The sequence below is a fragment of the Kazachstania africana genome, chromosome 5 (assembly GCF_000304475.1).
Source record: "Kazachstania africana CBS 2517 chromosome 5, complete genome".
NCBI classification, from domain to species: Eukaryota; Fungi; Ascomycota; class Saccharomycetes; order Saccharomycetales; family Saccharomycetaceae; genus Kazachstania; species Kazachstania africana.
In genome coordinates this window covers 332,474-350,674 of record NC_018944.1, presented here as the reverse complement: position 1 = coordinate 350,674, position 18,201 = coordinate 332,474, and the positions used below count along the sequence as shown (strand labels likewise).

The 18,201-nt window shown below is 36.1% G+C and overlaps 9 protein-coding genes across 9 annotated transcripts; 4 read left to right on the top strand and 5 right to left on the bottom strand.

The window, feature by feature from the left end:
- Positions 1 to 606: 606 nt before the first annotated feature.
- NNR2 (NADHX dehydratase) lies at positions 607 to 1,605 on the bottom strand (the record flags this gene model as incomplete). Its single annotated transcript, XM_003957411.1, has 1 exon — positions 607 to 1,605. The coding sequence occupies one exon, from the start codon at positions 1,603 to 1,605 to the stop codon at positions 607 to 609; it is 999 nt and encodes a 332-aa protein (XP_003957460.1).
- Positions 1,606 to 2,348: 743 nt separating this feature from the next.
- On the top strand, positions 2,349 to 3,254 carry MCR1 (cytochrome-b5 reductase; the record flags this gene model as incomplete). The annotated part of the gene is made up of 1 exon (XM_003957410.1): positions 2,349 to 3,254. One exon carries the CDS (start codon positions 2,349 to 2,351, stop codon positions 3,252 to 3,254), a length of 906 nt encoding a protein of 301 aa, XP_003957459.1.
- A 1,318-nt stretch (positions 3,255 to 4,572) lies between these two features.
- Positions 4,573 to 5,862, bottom strand: DBR1 (RNA lariat debranching enzyme; the record flags this gene model as incomplete). The annotated part of the gene is made up of 1 exon (XM_003957409.1): positions 4,573 to 5,862. The coding sequence occupies one exon, from the start codon at positions 5,860 to 5,862 to the stop codon at positions 4,573 to 4,575; it is 1,290 nt and encodes a 429-aa protein (XP_003957458.1).
- Positions 5,863 to 6,380: 518 nt separating this feature from the next.
- Positions 6,381 to 7,670, bottom strand: RTT109 (H3 histone acetyltransferase RTT109; the record flags this gene model as incomplete). The annotated part of the gene is made up of 1 exon (XM_003957408.1): positions 6,381 to 7,670. The coding sequence occupies one exon, from the start codon at positions 7,668 to 7,670 to the stop codon at positions 6,381 to 6,383; it is 1,290 nt and encodes a 429-aa protein (XP_003957457.1).
- A 317-nt stretch (positions 7,671 to 7,987) lies between these two features.
- SNX4 (Snx4p) lies at positions 7,988 to 9,247 on the top strand (the record flags this gene model as incomplete). Its single annotated transcript, XM_003957407.1, has 1 exon — positions 7,988 to 9,247. The coding sequence occupies one exon, from the start codon at positions 7,988 to 7,990 to the stop codon at positions 9,245 to 9,247; it is 1,260 nt and encodes a 419-aa protein (XP_003957456.1).
- A 138-nt stretch (positions 9,248 to 9,385) lies between these two features.
- On the bottom strand, positions 9,386 to 10,159 carry TAD2 (tRNA(adenine34) deaminase; the record flags this gene model as incomplete). Its single annotated transcript, XM_003957406.1, has 1 exon — positions 9,386 to 10,159. One exon carries the CDS (start codon positions 10,157 to 10,159, stop codon positions 9,386 to 9,388), a length of 774 nt encoding a protein of 257 aa, XP_003957455.1.
- Positions 10,160 to 10,715: 556 nt separating this feature from the next.
- On the top strand, positions 10,716 to 12,761 carry KAR2 (Hsp70 family ATPase KAR2; the record flags this gene model as incomplete). Its single annotated transcript, XM_003957405.1, has 1 exon — positions 10,716 to 12,761. The coding sequence occupies one exon, from the start codon at positions 10,716 to 10,718 to the stop codon at positions 12,759 to 12,761; it is 2,046 nt and encodes a 681-aa protein (XP_003957454.1).
- A 508-nt stretch (positions 12,762 to 13,269) lies between these two features.
- HCA4 (RNA-dependent ATPase HCA4) lies at positions 13,270 to 15,552 on the top strand (the record flags this gene model as incomplete). The annotated part of the gene is made up of 1 exon (XM_003957404.1): positions 13,270 to 15,552. One exon carries the CDS (start codon positions 13,270 to 13,272, stop codon positions 15,550 to 15,552), a length of 2,283 nt encoding a protein of 760 aa, XP_003957453.1.
- Positions 15,553 to 15,769: 217 nt separating this feature from the next.
- VPS53 (Vps53p) lies at positions 15,770 to 18,115 on the bottom strand (the record flags this gene model as incomplete). Its single annotated transcript, XM_003957403.1, has 1 exon — positions 15,770 to 18,115. One exon carries the CDS (start codon positions 18,113 to 18,115, stop codon positions 15,770 to 15,772), a length of 2,346 nt encoding a protein of 781 aa, XP_003957452.1.
- Between the last annotated feature and the right edge of the window lie 86 nt (positions 18,116 to 18,201).

Genomic DNA, 18,201 nt, shown 5'->3' with positions numbered 1-18,201 from the left:
ACAGAGGAAAAGAATGATTTAAAAACTCGTTGCTCCAATTTTTTTACAAAGTCCTGTCTTTAAATACCCACACAGTGTAAAAAGGAAACAAACGGTTTTCGTTCAAACCATGCACGTAAGACAGTGGATAATACCACTATAATCTACTTCTCAAGAGTGGAATTTTTCATTCAGTATCACGATCATCACAATTTCAACAGTAAATTTTTTTCCATGCTGCAAGAAATCACTGCATGAGAACTGCATTGGTTGTTTGCTGTTCAAAAAAATTTCTGGCTTTGTGCTGTTTTTTTGGTTGCCAGCTTCATCTTTTTCTCTCAAAGCGTCGAGAGGAATTCAGGAACCAACTACTCACTTCCCAGTTTTTCAGTACACTCTGCGGATGCCATAGAGTTTGTATTCGCAAAAAAAATGAAAAAATTAGTGGAAGCTCGTCCAAGCGTGGTGCATGGGGTTAGAATGGAACTTAGACTAGTGTAGGAATGCGTACCAATGTTACGAACGTCACATTAAACATGCTAGGTCTCTTATCTAGAAAGTCAATCCTTATATATTCGTCCTCCTGTACAGGTTATAACTTATACAATTGCTTGCAAGAAATTTTAGTTACGGAAATATTTTGTTAAACACTTCACCTACTCGGTTGTTCAAATCTGTCGTTTGCATTGCACGACCAGTAGCTTTGAATGCTAGACGAGCACATTCACGAGTGATGGTACATCCAGCGTAGCAACTTAACATTGCATAATCTACCCACTGCAGTTTGTCATCCTTTTTGTCCTGGTGTGGGTCACCGCATAACTTGAAATCATACATAGCACGACTGTATGCTAGCATACATGCTATGCAACCAGTCAATGTATCACCTTGACCACCGACTCTCTTATTACTTCCCTCCTGTGAATTTACTAACATGCTACTTGCATTTGCTGGGGAAAATATCTGATCTGAAGTCCCCTTTTGTACTACAATACATTTTAATTCATTAGCAATAAAGGCCCCCATCCGTTTATTACCATCTATCTCATCAGCTTTGCCACCTGTTAGTGCATCACATATTCTTTTAAATTCTACAACATTGGGAGTCAAGATTATTCTCCCCACAGGGAATTTCTTCAACATGTCACGAACTTCTTTGTCTTGACAAACCAAATACAAACCATCCGCATCAATTACAATAGGTATATCACCCTCGTGCTCCTCCAGGATGTATCGAATAATTTCCTTGACAGCATTCAGCATACTGTCATCTCTTCCAAGACCTGGACCAATAACGGTAACATGAATTCTTTGTAATAAAGACTTAATCTTGTCCATTTCACTTTTCGAACCATTGTCCCTAAGATAAGGGTGCACCATTAGATTTGGCGAATATGATTTAATCACCGTTGCTGCGTTCTTCTCACATATGACATGTGTCAAATCACATCCCATCAGTGCTGTAGCATGGGCGCTAAAGAAAGGAGCACCGGTGTAATCTTCGCATCCACCTACGATACACACTCTTCCACCAGATTGACCCTTATGAAACTTGGGTGACAATGGAGGTACACAACTTTTTCCAGCCAATTTGATCAGCTCTTTGTGTGATAATTTTGAGAGCATGCCTTGAATTTGGGAAATGTCAACAAATAATCGCTTTTTGAAAGTAACAGTCGCTAGTTCAATTTTTCTTCCTTCAAAAGTCGTTAAATAGGACAGAGACTTCGGGCTCTTGATAACTATTGATTTTATCCGTGAATCCCTGTCGATGAAGATATAAGTATCAACCCACAAAATATATATTAAAATATGCGGTAACTATACTATAGACCTATTCTTGACAAGAATCATGGGAACCTTTTTCTCCCTTCTCACAACAGCAGTATTAGGCTGTATCGGCTCATACTTTGTAAAACAGATATATTGCCAAGAAATTACTGTAAAACAACAAGAAGAAAAACTCAGCCAGGGGAAAGAATTTCTAATACCCAAAACTCCGTAACTGGCATAGGGCGATAAATGTCAAGAAGTCAAGTTACTAGGATATTTTCACTCCAGACATCAGTTGCGTCGTGGAGGTGGATCCAATGAACATCTATTACATCTTGCCGTTACATACATATATAGTTCCTCGTCGTTTGACGTGCGAGTGTAATTTAACTTTCGGTTCAACCAACCATGTCGGTTGGAATTTGTAAAAACAAGGAGAATATTTCATCGTGTTGTCCTGTCATTAAAGTAATGTTATCGGTCAATAGCAATTTTAAAAATCAAATAAAAAGGATGATACTTCTTATTTGTAGTTTTGAAATTTCACTTGACCACTAAATAAACGCAACTTTATTATAATTTCGATGAATTCTAGTATGCTTTCCAGATTGAGTAGACCAAACGCTAAGTTTGTACCATATGCATTAGGTGCAGCAGCAATTGCCACTGCTGCCTATTTATATACAACGAAGACAAATTCTGCTATTTTGAGAAATGAGGTTTCAAAAATATTCAAGGGTAATGGCGAATGGATCGACTTGACCGTTGATAAAATAATTCAGGAGTCTCATGATACCAAGAGGTTCTTCTTCAAGTTTCCGCAAGAAGACGCCGTCAGCGGGCTAACTTTGACCTCCGCACTTTTCACAAAGTTCACTACTGAAACTGGTGAAGATATTATAAGACCTTATACTCCTGTCAGTGACCTGGAGACAAAGGGTTACATCGAGTTTGTAATTAAACACTACGACGATGGTAAGATGACACCACATCTATTTAATTTGAAGCCAAATGATCATCTTGCTTTTAAGGGTCCTATTAAAAAATGGCCTTGGGAACTAAATTCATTCGAAGAAATTACTCTGTTAGGAGGGGGTACAGGAATAACACCTTTATACCAACTTATCCACCATGTTTTACAAAATAAAAACGAGAAGACCAAAATTCAACTTGTATATGCGAACAAGACGTCTGGGGATGTGCTCCTGAAGAAGGAATTAAATGAACTCCAAGAAAAATACCCTGAAAGGTTCAAAGTCACATATTTTGTTGACAAATTGGACACTAATGAAAAAGGAGATTTCGAGGTGGGATTTATTAGCAAGAAATTCTTGGAACAAAATATTGCTAAACCAAACAAAAATACTCATATCTTTGTATGTGGTCCTCCACCATTCATGGAAGCATACTCAGGCAACAAGACGAAACCAACGGAACAAGGCCCCTTAACGGGTATTCTGAGGGAGCTGGGCTATAGTGAAAAGCAAGTTTTCAAATACTAGACGTAACCATGTAAGTATCTTTTCTTAGTCAGCCTATAAAACTGATTCATCAGCTTTAAAAACGTATATAGTGTTAATTGTGAATCTTTCAATAATAGTTCTTGTGCCAATCATCTTTTAACAATCGATTAAGCGTATTTGATCCTTCATTAATATGAATATATTCTTTAATTTGGAATATCCTTGGCTTATGCGAGTAGGCGGAGGACAACTTTTATATTATATGAATGACGAGTGTGGAATTTGTGACATTCATATTTGCGAGAGTATAAATAAAAACTCCCTCACTGACATGGTTAATCCTGCTCAGCCCTTTCTCCCATAAAGCTTTTTGTTTCGATATTTTTCTCAAAACAAATACATTGGATTATGTACACTTATGAACGTGTTTCATAACTGGACATTGAAGAGATGTAAGTCGGAACTTTCGCACATGCAAACAGATTTTGCGGATCTAAAATCAAACTGAAAGTTTTGAATTGAACTTAGAGTCCTCCAGGGTCTACATCCATGCCGTCTCAGTCTATTTTGAGTGCCAGGATATATATGCTATTTCAAACGTCGAGAATAGTTTTCCTATGGTTTTTGATTTGCAGTGGAGACATATTTCTTCACAATACACGTTAAAGCATTCGATGGCAAGGTATATCCAACAACAACGCTAATATGCAACCTTTTCAGAAAGAAGGTGCTACAAACTGCATCAGTATGCAGCAACAATTCACATAAAAATTTGGTTGAGCTTGAAGTTTTTTATATGGAAAATTTATTTATTTATTTATTTATTTACTTTTACTTGTGTCATCCCATTTTTGGATATCACATTCTATAAATATTCGGAATACTTATGTATCAATTCCAATTATCGGACCTTCGAAGGTATAAATCTTCCACACAATAAAAACCACGCCTTCGAGCAGACCTTTCTTGGACAGACTACTCTGGCCACTATAGGGTGTTACAGAAAGCGAATTATCTTTTTCTCGTAGTTTTGTATCCGTTTAAGCTCATATAAAATCTTGTGTCAGAGGAGTTTGGCGTTTTCGAAATGTCACGACTGTTCCTAAAGGCGCCATGCCATATATGAAGGAGATTCATGGTCATAATAAAAAAAAGAATGCATTAAAAAGTTTTAATCAATACTGATTCTTAGAGCTGCTAAGTAGTTGTTCTAACTTACTAAAATAAGTGACGTTATATAATGATGAGTCAACCATCCCTTGCGGATACTGACTACTTACGTCGATTGCTAGAAAAATTTCAGAAGCAAGCCCTTTCATTATAACCATATATTCTCTATGTGGCAAAAGATATTCAATCAATGGTTCAGAAATTTCCCTAAAAACATTGAAGTTTGTTCGTTTTCCCTCTTCTGTATGCCAGGGGAATAGCGAGGAATTTTCAAGTCTATGTCATTATAGGCATCGGCTGTGTATTCACTGGCTCTTTCATCTATTAACGTTGACCATTGAAGATCAGTGAATGGTTTCTGCATAATTTCTTCCTTATACTTCTCGAGGAATTTCAAATTATTTATAAATTCGGCATCCCAAAACATACCTTTTTGAGTCCATGAAGGATGAGATGTGTCGGCATCTATTTCAATCACTTCAAGCCATTCCCTATGGGGTAAGCACTTGTCTAATGCGAGAAACTTAGTTTCACTGTTGTGGAGGGTTGCCTCTGGCTCTATACTCTCGTCATCGGATAAGTCAAGATCTATCTCTTCCTCATTTTTTTCTTTGACATGATTAAAATCGGTAGACGTTTCTCTGTTGACAGCAGTTCGTTCAGCATCATAACGAGGAAGTGCTGAATCATTTTCCTTAAGCCCAACTTGTTCATTCTCCTTTAGCTCTCGATTCAAGCCGTTATGTCGTACAATAGCCTCAAATCTCACATGCAAATGGGCACTTAACCACCATTCTGGTGTCAACTTCTTTAGTAGTTTCCAATTGGGATCACTACCGAGTTCCCCCTTTTCTATGTCACCTTTGAAGAAAGGTTTCTTCCTGAGCAGATCATTGACGTTTCCATACCCTACTACACCATTTGGCCAATCATGACTAAGCATAATATCGGTTTTCTCCCGTAACATGAATAAAGGTATCAGATCTTGCTTTCTTACGTGATATAATGATCTAATATTGGTGTTCCAATGATCTCTTTCTAGGTCATTCCATGCAGGTCTTGGCTTTTCAATATCCCACTCCTTCCATATACCACTTATAGAACCGATTCTAATCCCCTTAAACCAAATAACGTTGGAGTAGCCCAAATAATATATGTTGTTTGCTACGTAACCTCCATAAGGCAACTTCATTAGATGTCTCATTGATTCGTGATTGCCCCCAATAAAGATAGTAGGCACTGAAAAACTAGAGTTTCCATGATAATATTTGCTAAAGTCACCCATCCGACGATACTTCTGTGGAATGCTAATTGAATTCATATCATTTTTATTTCGCATGCTTTGGAAGTCACCAAGTATAATTAACAAATCTATCTTGCTCTCCCTATTCCTACGGGCTACAGCCCTAAAAGCGTTATCAAGCTCACCATGGCAGCATCCTTGAATAGCAATCCTCAACTTTGGCCTACCCGTCATGTTGATACTATTTATGACTGTTGAACCAAGACACTTATTATGCCGTATGATTTTTTTCTGAATAACCATCCATTTGACTAGCTCGGGCCGAAAGTTGAGACAGGAAACTAATTAGCCCATGTGTGTAAATACTAACGCTAAGAAGAGAAGGAATCGCATTCAAAATTTCAAGTAATATTACTAAGATATTGTATCTAAATAACTAAACATATACAATTTACCGAGCAGGTTCAGGGGTGCACTGCATGCATACGTGAAATAAAATCATACATTCTGCCCAACGTTTTAAAGTGTCTGATTTACGTAAGTTTCTTTTGTCTCAATATACTTGCTTCGGACGCGTACACAAAATATAATAAAATTAAATAATATACAAATAGATAAAGTTTTTTAATGATCAGGTGATGTATTTGGTACCTTTAAAGAGATATTTTTTTAATGTGATTAGGACAGGATATCCTGTGGATTTCAATTATTATTTAGTGTCTACATAATGTGTTATTTGGTGTAATTAAATGCTATTGCTTCCGCTTTTTACGTGGTTGAAGCATAGTTATTACAGGTTGATGTGATTGTAAGTTTGTCTTGCACATAATTGACTTTTTCTTGCCCTCTAAAGGGACTAGATCAGCGTGGAGTCTAGCATGGTAATAGTCTTTTACATTTTGATAAGATGCATGAGCTCCTTCTACCTTATTGAACTCTTCCCCAGTAATGTAGCTTTTTATGTAGCTAAATTGTTTTTTTGATTTTGTTACCAATGTTTCAGCGGTGCGTATAACTGATTGAGGAAAAGGCTTGGTATGACCTATTATGCCTATGACGGAAACCATGACGCTTAGCTTAAATTCCTGTCTTTCTTGTAATTCAATCCAAAAACTTTTCAGACTGGTTGTTTTAATTCTGTTTTCTTCCACTAACTCATGCAAGAACCGTGATTTCGGGTCATCTGGGAATAGTGGTATTGCATAGGCAGCTAAAGAGTTGGATGAGTTTGCGAATACATCACCAACAGACCAGTTTTGAAATTTTGTACCAACTAAGTATTTTTGAACTCTCTTAGTATCTTCGCCAGGAATCCTAAGCTTTGCCTGTGTGTCCTCAGTGAAGTAATTTACAGCAATATCATCTAGTATCGACAGCCACCATTTAAGTAGCCCTTCACCGCTAAGAACATGCTTATGTGGATTTTCGGACGATTTAGAGAACAGGTATTGTGGGGCTGGCCTAGTAAAGAGGCAGATTTTGGTAGAAAAGTCTTTAGGGAAATCGAAGGACGAATATAGCCTATCCTTATCAAATTTTTCATTAACAGATGATCCGTTACTTCTTAATCGTTTTGCCAAGATCCTTAGAGCGTCTTGCGTGGCTGTTTTAATGGTTATTAGTTCATTGTTAAGATCGTCATACTTTCGTGTCATAGGCTTGACCCTGGTTAAATATGCTTTTGGATCAACCGAAAGTAAATATGATAATATGGCTGTGGTCACGCTTTTGACGCTAAATTTTACATCTGAGTAACCGCTGGTATCTGCTTTAGAGACAAATAGCAATCTCTCACCTTTGATTTCGTTCTGTTGTCTATATAAAGTGAAATAAACATAAACTTCCATGGCAAAAACGGCTTTCTTATTATTAAATAGGACAAAGAAATTTTCCACTTTGATAGTGGAGGTGTCAGTTGCGTCATTATACTTCTTTGAAGCTGTTACAATTGGCGTAATTTCCGTTGGAATATTTTGCAAATGTAGCAATTCGAAAGAATGGCCCTCAGGTAGCGCATCTTGGAGGCGTTCACGTAATGTCATTACCAATTGAGTTTCAATTAGAAGTTAACCTACAATACATTCAATTGATAGCATAGTAAATCTGTAAAACTAAATTTCGTTTATTGACTATAAAAATAAACCGGGTAATAAGTCGAACAATTTGTTTTTCTCTTTGGCGTTTAAGTAAAGAGAGATGGAATAAAATTGGAAGATATGGCATTTGCTTAAAGGGGCGTTAGGTCAGGAAGTACCATACAAATATAGACCAGCTGCAATAGTTTGAAAGGGTTCAATATTGTAATCCAATTTTGTTTGAATCTAATTTGTAAGCTAGTAGTAAACGGTTAGGTGATAGTATGGCAGAGGTAAAGGCGGGAATTATTAAGGCTGGGTCTTCCAAAGAAGAAAATCTACCAATTTACAAGCTGGAGATTATTGTATCTGATCCACAGAAGCGTACTGGTGATCAAGGAACTTCTTATGTAAGTTACCAGATTTCTACCAAAACTGATAATCCTTCATATCATAAATATAACGACGACACTAAAACAATTATTGTAGTGCATAGAAGATACAGTGACCTTTTACTACTGCATGACATATTGAGCAACGAGTATCCTACCTGTATTATTCCGCCATTACCTGATAAAAAAGTATTCCAATATATTGCAGGTGATAGGTTTAGTCAAAGGTTTACCCAGAAGAGATGTCACAGTTTACAAAATTTTTTAAGAAGAATATCTTTACATCCCATCCTCTCACGTTCAAATATCCTTGAAATATTTTTGGTCAGTAATGAGTGGGATACCTATAAGAAAAGCTTCGTTGCAAATTTGCCAACTAATAAGGAAGAAGTCACTGATGCATTCATGAATGCCTTTAAAGCTGTTAATATTCAAAGCGAAGAGTTCCTAGAAATAAAAGAAAAGAATGATAAGTTAGATCATACCATATCAAAACTCGACAGTATTTATCATAAGGTGGTCAAGAAGCATGATTCGATATCTGAAGATTATGCAAAGCTCGGGACGAGTATTCAAGATTTGACCGAACTTGTAAGTGGAAGTAATAACGATAATTTATCAAAAAAACTGAAGGTATTCAATGATGGAATAACACAACTTTCTTATGGTTTAAATGATTTGAACAAATTTCTAGATTTTGAATATTTGGTTGATTTGAAAGATCTAGAGCACTATATCGAAAGCATGAGGCAACTTTTAAAGCTAAAAGATCAAAAACAGATTGATTATGAAGAATTGAGTGAGTATCTAACCAAATCAATCAAAGAGCGGGATAATCTCATAGCAGGTTATGGAAGTAGTAACTTTCTCACAAATAAGCTTGAAGAATTAGCAGGTATAAATCAAGAGGCTGCAAGAAGAGAGAAGATAAATAAGTTAGAAATTAAGATAACATCACTAGGTACAGAGTTAGAAGTGGCGAAAAAAGTAGCAGATGCATTTGAACAAGAGACTTTGAAGGAAGTTTCACATTTTGACGGTATTAAAACTAAAGAGCTCAAAGAATCATTAGGAAATTTGGCTGACGAGCACATCAAGTTTTTCGAGAAAATGCTGGATACTTGGACAGAAGTTGATAAAGATTTGAATTAAAAGAAAATAACGAATTGAATGATAGCATCAATACCTGACGATTTAAACAATCACATAGTCCCGAAAATCTCGCCTAATGAGAACAATTTATTGAAGGAATTGAGATACTATTACTCTATATAATGATTGATATACATCTTACTTTGCAAGTTTGATCTTTTTGTGAATATTATCTAAGTGGAAGCTATTGATTTGTGTTTCTAAATAGTTAATAATATCATCACACGGATTATCGATAAGATCACAGTCTACTGTAGAAAATTGTGGTAAATCCTGATTGCAATCAAATATTTCTAAATATTGAGAGCCGAATTCTTGTGCAAACTGGCTACGTTCCACATATTTTGACCATTCCATATCAGGGAAAGTTTCGGTGTCCAAGTTCCTATCACTTTTATTTCTCGGAGTTGGGGCATGGTCATTTTCTTTCACATAGAAATATCTCAGTAGCATAACTGCTTCCTTTCTAAATATGCCAGGAAATGATTCATAGACTAATCCCGATGGAGATCTCGTTGAATCGTCTTTGTTTATTGACAAAATTGTCCCGTTACCTCCAAATCTCTCATTACCACATCCAAATATGACTTTTTGAATCCCAAGTTGTTTCAAAGCAGATGCACACATGATGCAAGGTTCGACCGTTACATACAAAACTAGATCTTTAAAGACATCCAACAATCTGTCAACGCCAAATTTAGCCTTTATTTGGTCTATTCCTATAAATTCGGCATGAGCTATACCGCTGAGCGAATTATTCGTATCATTTAACCCATAAGCTACTATTTTGTTAGTAGGTGAATGAACAAAGATACAAGCTACGGGAGTTTCGCCATGATCCAATGCATACTTGGCCAACTTGATTGCTGTCCTCATATGGCTGAAGTGTACGCCATTAGCATCATTTTCCATCTTTATGTGGGCCGGTCACCTATGTTCAAGGGCTGGCAATGTACAACAACAACTCATCGATGTAGCCTCATCTCATCCGTATTATCTGTTCCTTTTCAAGATTTCTCTAGAAAGTTCGACCGCCTTAATGACACCCATTCATTTTAACAAAAGAAAATAGTTTTGGTGCGTATTTATCTCTAATTGAAGAAAAGTGACAGCGTGGTTCGATCGATGCAGAAGAAAACATATACGTGTCACAAAAACTTGTGAGGAAAGAGGTACGTTATGCTATTTTCTGCATGATCTACTATTGTTAATGTGATGATTTGGCAGATTGTTCCGTCCCATACTTGTCCATTCAGAAGTTTATTTTTGAGGTTTAAAGAACACGACAGCAGTTTCCTACCTCTATTATATTAAAATATATTTATATATATACTCTTTACGATTACTGCCAGAACTTTTTTTGTTGGTTTAACTTACTCTGCTGTCGATTGTAAAGTATACTATACGATATTACTGAGCAGTATTTTTTTTTATTTATTTATTTGAGAGCAGAAAGACGTGAGATAACATGTTATTTGGCGGTTCTAATGGAAAAAAATGGTTGTTACCATTGACTGTCATTTTATACACATTATTTTTGGTGATTTTACCATTTCAAGGGTCTTCAAAATCACCACACATTCTTGCTAGAGCAGATGATGCTGAGAATTATGGTACCGTCATAGGTATTGATTTGGGTACCACTTATTCCTGTGTTGCTGTTATGAAAAATGGTAAAACAGAAATTTTAGCTAATGAACAAGGGAACAGAATTACACCTTCATACGTTGCATTTACTGATGACGAAAGATTAATAGGTGATGCGGCCAAAAACCAAATTGCATCAAACCCAAAGAATACTATTTTTGATATTAAAAGATTAATAGGTCTAAAATATGACGATAGATCTGTTCAAAGAGATATCAAGCATTTACCATTTAATGTTGTTAATGATAATGGTAAGCCAGCTGTTGAAGTTCAAGTTAAAGGTGAAAAAAAGATGTTCACGCCAGAGGAAGTTTCTGGTATGATTTTAGGTAAGATGAAGCAAATTGCCGAAGATTATTTGGGTCAAAAAGTTACACATGCTGTCGTCACCGTACCAGCATACTTCAATGATGCTCAAAGACAAGCTACGAAAGATGCAGGTACAATCGCTGGTTTGAATGTTTTAAGAATTGTCAACGAGCCAACTGCCGCTGCCATTGCCTACGGTTTAGATAAGTCCGACAAGGAACATCAAATTATTGTCTATGATTTAGGTGGTGGTACTTTTGATGTTTCTCTTTTATCTATTGAAAACGGTGTCTTCGAAGTACAAGCTACTTCTGGTGATACTCATTTGGGTGGTGAAGATTTTGATTATAAGATTGTTCGTCAATTGATTAAAGCTTTCAAAAAGAAGCACGGTATTGATGTAAGTGACAACGATAAAGCATTAGCAAAATTGAAGAGAGAAGCTGAGAAGGCTAAACGTGCCTTATCCAGCCAAATGTCTACTCGTATTGAAATTGATTCTTTCGTTGATGGCATTGACTTGAGTGAAACATTAACCAGAGCTAAATTTGAAGAATTGAACTTAGACCTATTCAAGAGAACTTTAAAACCTGTTGAAAAGGTATTGGAGGATGCTGGTCTTGAAAAAAATGCTATAGATGACATTGTTTTAGTCGGTGGTTCTACCAGAATTCCAAAAGTCCAACAATTATTGGAATCATTCTTTGATGGTAAGAAAGCTTCAAAAGGTATTAACCCTGATGAAGCCGTTGCATATGGTGCCGCTGTTCAAGCTGGTGTCTTATCCGGTGAAGAAGGTGTTGAAGATATTGTCTTATTAGATGTCAATGCTTTAACTTTAGGTATTGAAACAACTGGCGGTGTCATGACCCCACTAATTAAAAGAAATACTGCTATTCCAACCAAGAAATCACAAATATTCTCTACTGCGGTTGACAATCAACCAACAGTTATGATTCAAGTCTTTGAAGGTGAAAGAGCCATGTCTAAGGACAATAACCTGCTAGGCAAGTTTGAACTTACTGGTATTCCGCCAGCTCCAAGAGGAATTCCACAGATTGAAGTTACATTTGCGTTGGATGCTAATGGTATTCTGAAGGTTTCCGCTACTGATAAAGGTACAGGAAAATCAGAATCCATTACGATTACAAATGACAAAGGTAGATTGAGCCAAGACGATATTGATAGAATGGTTGAAGAAGCTGAAAAGTACGCATCTGAAGATGCTGCTTTCAAAAACAAAATTGAAGCCAGAAATAAATTAGAGAACTACGCACACTCCATCAAGAACCAAGTAAATGGTGATTTAAGTGATAAATTAGAGGAAGAAGACAAAGAAGCTTTGTTAGATGCTGCTAATGATACATTAGAATGGTTAGAGGATAACTTTGACTCTGCTATGGCTGAGGATTTTGAAGAAAAGTTCAATGATTTATCGAAGGTCGCTTATCCTATCACTTCCAAATTATATGGTACTCCAGAAGGTGCTTCCGCAGGTTTCGACTACGATGAAGATGAAGATGACGACGGTGATTACTTTGAACATGATGAATTATAGTTGTAAAATAAAAGATATCAAATAATGAAATCGGGAAAGTATGCTAGCAAGAAGCACAAGAAAAAAGTTGAAGTGTGTTTTTCAATAATAGAAAGTATCTAAACCTGTGCACATGTAAGTGGCTGGTGATGAACACGCTAAGAGCTACTATTCAGAGTTGGATCGATATTCTGTTTTGCTTACTCAAATATGTAGAACGACATATTATTTCTATCATTTTAAAGGCGTATTATGTACTAAAACTAATTATTTATATGATGAAATCTACTGTTTTCTGACAGGTAACATATGTAGTTTTTTATTCGATTCGGTCGGTGTAAGAATTTTTTCTCTGTCAGAGTTCTCTCCATCAATCATCGTATACGGAGTAAACAAATTTGAAAATTTTCAGGAGAGCTCATCGCTAAAATGTAACATAGGCTGAATATAAGCTTGGCTCATCGCATACATCTTTTAATACTTAAACAAGTTTATTACAGTAACATATACGTTTATACTCGGGTTTAATATGGCAAAGAAGGGCAAATTAAATACCAGTCAACGTAAAAATCTACGTTTAAAGGAAAATGAGCACATCGAAAACTTAATCGCCAAGGTCGAGGAGTACGATCCAAGCTTATCTAAAGCAAAGTTTTTTAAAGATTTGCCTATTAGTGCGCAAACATTAAAGGGTTTAAACGAATCCGCATTTATCCAATTAACCGGCATTCAAAGAGATTCCATACCAGTATCACTAAAGGGCCATGACGTTCTAGGTGCAGCTAGAACAGGTTCTGGTAAGACACTTGCATTTCTAATACCTGTTTTGGAAAAGCTTTACAGAGAAAAATGGACAGCTTTTGATGGTTTAGGAGCATTAATCATATCCCCCACCAGAGAGCTTGCCATGCAAATTTACGAAGTTTTAATCAAAATAGGGAGACATACTTCATTCTCTGCGGGTTTAGTTATCGGCGGTAAAGATGTGAAGTTCGAATCAGAAAGAATATCCAAGATTAACATTCTAATAGGTACACCAGGTAGAGTTCTTCAACATCTGGATCAAGCTGTTGGATTAAGTACATCAAACTTACAAATGCTTGTTCTAGATGAAGCAGATAGATGCCTGGACATGGGGTTTAAAAAGACTCTTGATGCAATTGTTAGTAATTTACCAGCATCTAGACAGACCTTATTATTCTCAGCAACCCAGTCAAATTCGCTTGCCGATTTGGCAAGACTATCTCTTACCGACTACAAGAGTGTTGGAACCTTGGAAATGGCAGATGATAATCAAGCAAATAGTTCAGCTACTCCAGAAACTTTACAACAATCCCATATTATTGTGGCTCTGCCTGACAAATTGGATATTCTTTTCAGTTTTATCAAGACTCATCTTAAAGCAAAGTTGATTGTATTTCTTTCAAGTTCAAAACAAGTTCACTTTGTTTATGAAACTTTTAGAAAGATGCAACCAGGTATTTCCTTGATGCATTTACACGGTAGACAAAAGCAGAAAGCAAGAACAGAGACGTTGGATAAATTTAATCGTGCACAACATGTTTGTCTATTCGCGACGGATGTTGTTGCAAGAGGTATTGATTTTCCTGCTGTTAACTGGGTCATACAAGTCGATTGCCCCGAAGACGTAGACACTTACATTCACAGAGTTGGTAGAACCGGACGTTATGGTAAGAAAGGTAAATCTCTCATAATGTTGACGCCACAAGAACAGGAAGGTTTTCTGAACAGACTAAAGTCAAGAAACATTGAACCAGAAAAATTAACAATCAAGCAGTCGAAAAAGAAATCAATAAAGCCTCAATTACAATCATTGCTATTTAAGGACCCTGAACTAAAGTATTTAGCTCAGAAGGCTTTTATTTCTTATGTAAGATCAATTTACATCCAGAAAGACAAGGAAGTTTTCCATTTTGAGGAATTACCAACAGAGGATTTTGCAAGATCTCTAGGACTACCCGGTGCACCAAAAATCAAGATCAAGGGCATGAAAGCTATAGAACGTGCAAAGACTATCAAGAATACATCTAGAAGCTTGTTATCGCTATCAAAGGCTAACAATGATGGCGACCTAGAAGAAAAATCCAAACCAGTGAGAACTAAATATGACAAAATGTTTGAACGTAAGAACCAAACAGTTTTAAGTGAACATTATCTAAACGTAACAAAGGGAGAACTTGAAGATGCGGAAGATGATTTTATAACTATTAAACGTAAAAACCATGCCTTAGTTGAAGAGGAATTACCAGAGCTGACTCTTCCAACTTCGAGAAGAGGTCAAAAGAAAGCACTTTCTAAAAAGGCCTCTTTATCCTCAAAGGGAAATGCAACTAAAATTCTTTTTGATGATGAAGGTAACTCGCATCCTGTATATGAACTAGAAGGGGAAGAAGAATTCCATAAAATGGGAAGTGCTGAAGCTCAAAAGGAGAAATTTTTGAACAAGGAATCTGAAATCATGACAAGAGTTGACACAGATGATAAACTGGTTGCAAAAGAGAAGAAGCAGGAGAAGAAGAGAAAAAGACTTGAAGCCATGAGAAGAGAAATGGAAGCTGCCTATGATGAAGATGTGAGTGATGAGGAAGCCGTGGCTTATCTAGGTACTGGTGAATTAAGTGATGATATGGAAGAAAATGAAAATCAACGTCCCGTAAGGAAAAGAGCAAGGTATGAATCCGCTTCAGAAGGCAGTGATGACGAGAAGGTCGACAACAATGTTGTCGAACTTGAGGAACCTCAAACTCTGGAAGATTTAGAATCTTTAACGGCAAAGTTAATTCAAGGCTGAGGCAACAGCAAGAATTACACGCTGTGTTTTGATTTGACGTAATGCATGGTATATTATTTGGCTAAATAGAAAAGTCCATATATAAAGATAATGTATCACCGAATTTGATAGATATGAAAATTTGTCAACAAATGCAGAACTCTCTATACTCAGTTTACATTGATATATATATATAGATAGATAGATATAGATATATATATTGTTACATACGTATTACTTAAATTACTCTTCTGGGTACTGTGATATGTAGTTCGGTCTTGACGAAATCGGACCACGCAGTTTCTTGTATCCTCCCCAAGTTTGCCTCGAACCTGGTAAGATGTTTCGAGTTTCCTTTGAAAATAAATAGATCAGCTTCGTTTTCGTTTTCAGTACTTGATGTTTCTGCCATTTTTTCCTTAAAAGCAAACCAGTATTCTTTCCACGATGCTAAATCCCATTCTGTACCCTTTAAAGAGAATATGAAAGCCCAGATAAGGGAATAAGAATTATTGTCCGTCAGTCTAGAATAGGCGTTATAATAGTTTTCTGGAGAATCTAAAGGTAATACCAGTATTTTGGCAAAATGCAGTAATAGCTCCAAAGAAGAATCCATACGACGTTTAATTCTCTTTGCAGACATATCATGTATTGAGGAAGTTAACTCAGCCATGTGATTTAAAAGGTTGTGGAAAACTTCTTTTAGTAACTCAATATCTAAAAGAAGCTGTTCTCCAACAGATATTACCTTTTTAACAGTCAATTGTCTCTTGGAGTTTAGTGTTGCGAAAGGTGGTAAAGGCTGCAATAACTTGACTATCGAATCGACGTAATTCGATATAATAAGATCTACGACTTTGTCAAAGAAATTCCACTTATACGCATCTCGATTTAATCTTACTATTATAGATTCCAAGGCAGATTTATTAGATGTACCTGGTGTCCTATCCGTTGTACGTACAGAGATTAAGTTTTTTAATGTAATCATATACCTGCTATAATCTTCCACCAATACATGGGCCCAATCAGTACTATTGAATTCCTTCCACACGTAAGCGAGATCCATTGGTATAACTCGGTGAAGCAATAATTTGTTTGCCCTTGCAAGGAGATTATCATATGAATCTTTTGTTCTGGAAAGCGTATCAGATATTTTCTGAGGAGCAGTAGTGAATTCAGAGAGTTTTTCCTCCAGTTGATCGATAGTAGTGGAGCAATAATCGCTTGTATTTACTAGCAGAACTGTATATTGTATCACTTCTTCCTTATCTTGAATTTCAATATTATCTGGTAAAATTAGAGGACTGAGTATCTTAGTCATATATGCATCCAACCATTTTGCAAAAAAAGTTGCCAGTGATAGTAATACTTTATCATTTTTGTTATCTCCAATAAGTTCCAGTATTTGTGAGAGTAATGACCTATACGTTCTAAATAAATCGGCACTAGAAGGTGCCACTAGTGATTCTGAAGGACTCTCAGAAATTTTACTCTCACTCATATAAGACATCATTTTATCTTGCATCATTCTATCTTGATGCGATACCCACAATGATAAAAATGGTTCAAAACACATACTTAGCTTCTCTTCTTCACATTTATTGGAGAATCTGACGTCAATATATTTTTCGAAATCTATGGTGGCTTGAAGTGCTGTCATGAATAAGTCGATAGATGGTTGTTTATTTTTAAACTCTTTATTTAAAAGAAGCTTCAAATCTTTTCTTGTAATCTGAAAAAACCTACAGGTCAAACTTAATGGCATGTTCCAACTAGGAAGAAAAGAGCTTGCCAATGTATTATTGAAGTTAGTTAACACCTTCTTGAAAAAAACGTATCGACGAGGTAAATTTTCAAGAGATCCTGCCTCGTCATCTGGTTGAAATATTTCTTCCAGTTCGTATAATATTTTTTTCACTGCCCAGTCTATAATTTGTGATTTGTTATTTGAATCTGAATCAACCAGTTCACAAGCACCTTCTCTTAGCTGTAAAGCTAGTGAGGGATCTGGAGCTCCGCCTCCATTCAGAAGCTTAGTGTATATATTTTTTATCTTATTCAGTGTTTCTGATTGTAGTTTAGAAATTGCTAGTAATAGTCTGCTAATCTCACCAACAGATTTATGAGAATTAAATGTATTTTCAGTTAAGGAGCACATTATTTTGTATGGGGAAACCATCTCTAAAAAAAGATTATCCTTTATCAACCTTTTGCATTCAAGAAAACTATCAAACAGTATTTTGAGGTTCTGAAATAATGTCATAGACTGTGTAATATTACGTTTTGCATTATCCAGATGCGCAATACCTTGTGTTAAATTCGTTATCGTATACTCAGTGGATGATGCCATCTTCTGACTAGCTGTAAAATCCTCAAATACCTTAAATAACCTTTCAGCATAGTTTTCACCTATGACGCTGTCAGAAAGCTCTTCGTTCTCCACTTCAATAATGTTATTTTCAAGTTGAAGTTTGAATGCCCTTGTTTGTGATATAAGATCATCAATTGTATTTAGTGTGTCCTTGTCCGAAAGAATTGTAGTTATATCCTCTAACGGATCATAATTAACATCATCTAAGGGCATAATTGTTCATCAAAAAGGTCACAATGAGTGATTGAGACTGATGGTTACTACAGCCTTCAAGTTGTGATCTTCTGGTATTTCACATC